General features: G+C 36.5%; 1 protein-coding gene across 1 annotated transcript; it reads left to right on the top strand.

Annotated features, from left to right (window-relative positions):
- On the top strand, positions 254–1,251 carry LOC109234884. The gene is made up of 2 exons (XM_019400926.1): positions 254–668; positions 899–1,251. Exons 1-2 carry the CDS (start codon positions 254–256, stop codon positions 1,249–1,251), a joined length of 768 nt encoding a protein of 255 aa, XP_019256471.1.

Genomic DNA, 4,297 nt, shown 5'->3' with positions numbered 1-4,297 from the left:
GGAAGAACATTTCACCAAGATGCCTCATCAAAGTGGATATTCAAAAGGCCTATGACACAGTGGATTGGAGATATCTTTATCAAATGCTAGAAGGATTGGGCTTCCCAAACAAATTCACTAAGTGGATTTTATAGAATATGTGACAACAGTCAACTATACTATACCCATCAATGGAGAAACAACTAAACCATTTGATGCAGCTAGAGGACTGAGACAAGGGGACCCAATGTCCCCTTTTTTGTTTGCTATTGCAATGGAGTACTTAAGCAGAAACTTGAAGACTTTGAAGCAGGAAAAAATATTCCATTATCATCCTATGTGTTCAAGGCTGGATATAACTCACTTAAGTTTTGTGGATGATCTCTTACTTTTTGTAAGAGGAGATGCTACATCTGTTGAACTGATGCATGTCAGATTTCATACCTTCTCAGTAACATCTGGGCTTAAAGCTAACCTAGCCAAAAGCTCTATTTACTATGGAGGAGTCAGCCTGGAGGTGCAGCAAGAGATACAACAAAATCTTGGATATAGTCAAGGTTCCCCCCCTTTCAGATATCTAGGCATAACTCTTGACACAAAGAAGCTCTCAGTAATGCAATGGGAGCCACTTATTGATAAAATAGTGGCTAGAATATCATCTTGGACAACAAATAAGCTATCATATGCAGGTAGAATCCAATTGGTGTAGCATGTACTTTTTGGCATTCAAGCTTATTGGGCACAAATATTCATCATCCCAGCTAAAGTTGTTAAAACAAAAGAGGCCTACTGCAGAAGCTATGTGTGGTCAGGGGAGAATACAATCACTAAAAAGGCTTTAGTGTCATGGGATAAGATGTGTGCACCTAGAGCAACAGGGGACTCAACTTGATCAATTTGGCACTATGGAACAAGTCAGCAATCACAAAAGCATGCTGGGAATTGACAAACAAGAAAGATAAGTTGTGGATCAAATGGATCCATAGCGACTACATCAAGGATCAAATCTTTGCCAACATGGAAGCATCAAAGCAGGCATCTTGGATGATAAGGAAATTATTTGGAACAAAAGGTAATATGGATAGCATCAGCAGCAGCCATGGTAATCAAGGGACAATAATCAAGCAAGTTTACCTAAAATTGTTAGGAGAGCTTCCCAAAGTCACATGGAAAGGATTAATGTATCAGAATCAAGAGCGACCAAAAGCAACTTTCATAATGTGGGTACAACTGCATGGAAGATTACTCACTGCTGACAGATTGAAGAACTGAAGAATACAAGTGGATAATACACGCTGCTTTTGCAAACAAGCACTAGAAACAAGGGATCATATGAGGAAGGTACATATGGTAGAAATATATGGTGCAGACTCATGAAATGGCTACAAGTGCATCAACCATTTACAAAACCATTGGCAGAATGGTAGAACTGGATTATACAGAAAACAAAGGGGCGATCTCAAATGGCCAGAATTCTCAAATTAGTATTTGCAGAATATACATATACATTGTGGATCGAAAGAAATGCAAGGATATTTGAGAAGAAAGCAACATCGTGAGATGTTCTTGCAAAGAGAGTGGTATGCATGTGCAACATTAGAGCTGAGGGTTATACTCGTGTTCTTTTAACAAAGTATAAATACTGAGTAGTTAACTCGAAAGAGGACTATACAAAGGAGAGTAGAAGGTAGGATGATATAGAGATAGTCGTTTTTTTTTCAGTAAGAAAGTTAGGTTGAGGTGACCTACTGCTTTGTAAATATTTACTTTGGTGGTTAATATAATGATTTAATTATCAAAAAAAATTAAACAACTTTATTTTCAATTCCTTACAATATTATCCCAAAAAAATTGAAACCAAAGAAATTGGATCTCTAGTTATTTTTGTAAAGATTCCATTTTTAACCGATTATAAATCATCTCTAATAATATTTTTATTTGTTTTATGATCGAGTATTAATGAATATCGAACCTCCGTATCGAATTTCTCATTCTTGATTGCAAATTTTCACAAATTAATTCAACTTACTTTGACAAATATATTTTAAATTGTAGCAACTTATAATACTCCTCTTTGTTAATTGTTAGACATATTTTTTTTCCAAAGATTTGAAAAATCTACATGTAAATTTAATCAACAATTCAAACAAATTGATCTTGGAACCTTGAGTTAAGCAGTGATGATGATAGGCTATAATTACGTATTTTATTCGCTTATTACACTCAAAATTTACTGCACTTTAGTTGAGTTTGCGTTTTAATCGTTAGTGTTTTGCACTAATTGTGTGTTTTATGCCTTGTAGGAGTGATTTCGAGCTATGTAGATGTTATGGAATGAATTCAAGTGATTTGGAGCTTTGAAGTCTGAGTAAAAGCCCAAGAAATTAAGTCGGGATCGTATTCGGGGATCAACATATGATAGAGCAACAAAACGAAGAATCGAGTAGGTATATTGCGCACTGTCTAGTAAAATGCACATAACGTTTTGCTAAGAACTCCATTTGGGCTCCACAATATATGGTTGGAAATCTAACTCAAAGGGATACAACTTTCGTGTTTTACGTTTTTCCAAATTCAAAACAGAACAGGGTTAAAAATACGGTCGAAACTGCAACCGCGGACCTGAGGCGGGCTGAGGCAGTACACTATGAAAGTACCGCGCCCGTACGCGGTTGACCGCTACCGCGGCCGTCCAAACCTGAAAAAATTGTCCTTTTTCGCGTAAGAGAAGGTATAATTATTTGGGTCCGACCCTACTTGGTATATATATGGAAAAATGGTATTTTAGGAGGTGGGACACACTTTTGACATAATTTAGACCTAAGGAGGCTAAGGAGATCGGAGATTCGACCTAAGGAGGCAAGAACACAATAAGAGCAAGGCGGAGAATTCTTCTATGAGTTTTTCCTTCCTCTTCCTATCTTTTATTGTTGGTTATGACTTTTAGTACTGTAGTTTTACATACTATTATGAATAGTTAATTTGTTATCTAGAGTTTTGATATAACCTTTTGTAGGATGAATTCTTGTTATATTTTTATATAATTATGCCGTTGGATCTCTCTACTTGTTCAACTACGTGTTTGTTGTTGTTGATTGAATGACCTCAACTACGTGTTTGTTGTTGTTGATTGAATGACCATCAATTAAATGTGCCTATTTAGTGTGTACTGCTCGAGAGAGAGTACATATTTAGGTAGTTGTTGAACAACGTCACTCCTAACGTATGTGAGAAATCAATACATTGGGTTTAAAGGTAGGTTTAGAAATAACAAAGCCTTGACGTGATCATAGTGAGCGGTTAGATGAAGCCAACTAGCATAATTCGAGAGAATATGTCTAGTAAATTGTTGTAGTTGCTCGAGAGAGAATTACGACACCTAAAGAGCTCACGATCAGTAGAGAATATATCGGCGAAATTGTAGGGAACATAACTATAAGGATTCCGACAATTGGGAAAATCATAACTCTAGATCTCCTTAATTTAGTCTCCAGCCCTTTGTCTCGTTAGTTGATAATTTTACCGCTTTGTAGTATTTGCTAGTTAATTAGTTAGAAATATAATTCTCAATCTTTATAATTTAGAAAATTGTTCAAACTTGTCTTCTTAGTGATATTAAAAAGATATAGCTAAGCCTTAGTTCTCTGTGGGATTCGACTCCGGACTTTTAGACCGGATTATATTTGCAGCGACCGCTTATCCTTTTTAGGATTAGAGTTGGGCATGATCAAGTGACGAAATAGAAATTTGCCCAAGGGTATTCAAATTTGAAAGAAGTGGGAAAAAATCCCGACAAAGGATGCTCAATATGTGTTATATACCTCTAAAACATAATATTTTATCTATATACTGTTGTGAACAAGGCTAATGCAGTAAGGACTTCTGGCCCAAATTTGTTGAACAAGACTGATCCATTTAGGACTATTGGGCCATGACCTAATTTAAGAGAAAGCCCAAGGATTAAACACCCGAATAGATTATCGGAGGGTTATATTTGGGATCTAGGGGGAAATGCAGGGCATGCCTATTTTTTAATGAAATGTCTGCTCCTCCTCATCTTCCTTCTCCCTTGTCTGTATCCTCTCGTCTGGGCTTCTCATCCCTTTTCTCCTTTCTTTGTATTTCAGTTTAGTATCTTGTAATTTCCGATCACTATTGAAGTAATAGAAGTGTTTGAATAAGTGATTTGTTACATTAGTGCTTTCATCCAGAGGTCTTCAATGGAGGACCAAAAACTCAAACTCAAGGCTCTCATTGATGCATCTGTGAAGGAAGTGACGAATTCCTTTTTAGAGGATGTCGCTGAGATTCGGAGTAT

The sequence above is a fragment of the Nicotiana attenuata genome, chromosome 11 (assembly GCF_001879085.1).
Source record: "Nicotiana attenuata strain UT chromosome 11, NIATTr2, whole genome shotgun sequence".
NCBI lineage: Eukaryota > Viridiplantae > Streptophyta > Magnoliopsida > Solanales > Solanaceae > Nicotiana > Nicotiana attenuata.
Note: the sequence above shows the minus strand (reverse complement) of the source record. Positions and strands in the feature narration are given on the sequence as shown.

Bases quoted from the DNA above. Each gene is read 5' to 3' on its own strand.
- LOC109234884 (XM_019400926.1), top strand. From the start codon at position 254: ATGGAGTACTTAAGCAGAAACTTGAAGACTTTGAAGCAGGAAAAAATA. The intron at 669-898 runs GTAGAATCCAAT...GGAACAAGTCAG, and splicing joins AAATAAGCTATCATATGCAG to CAATCACAAAAGCATGCTGG.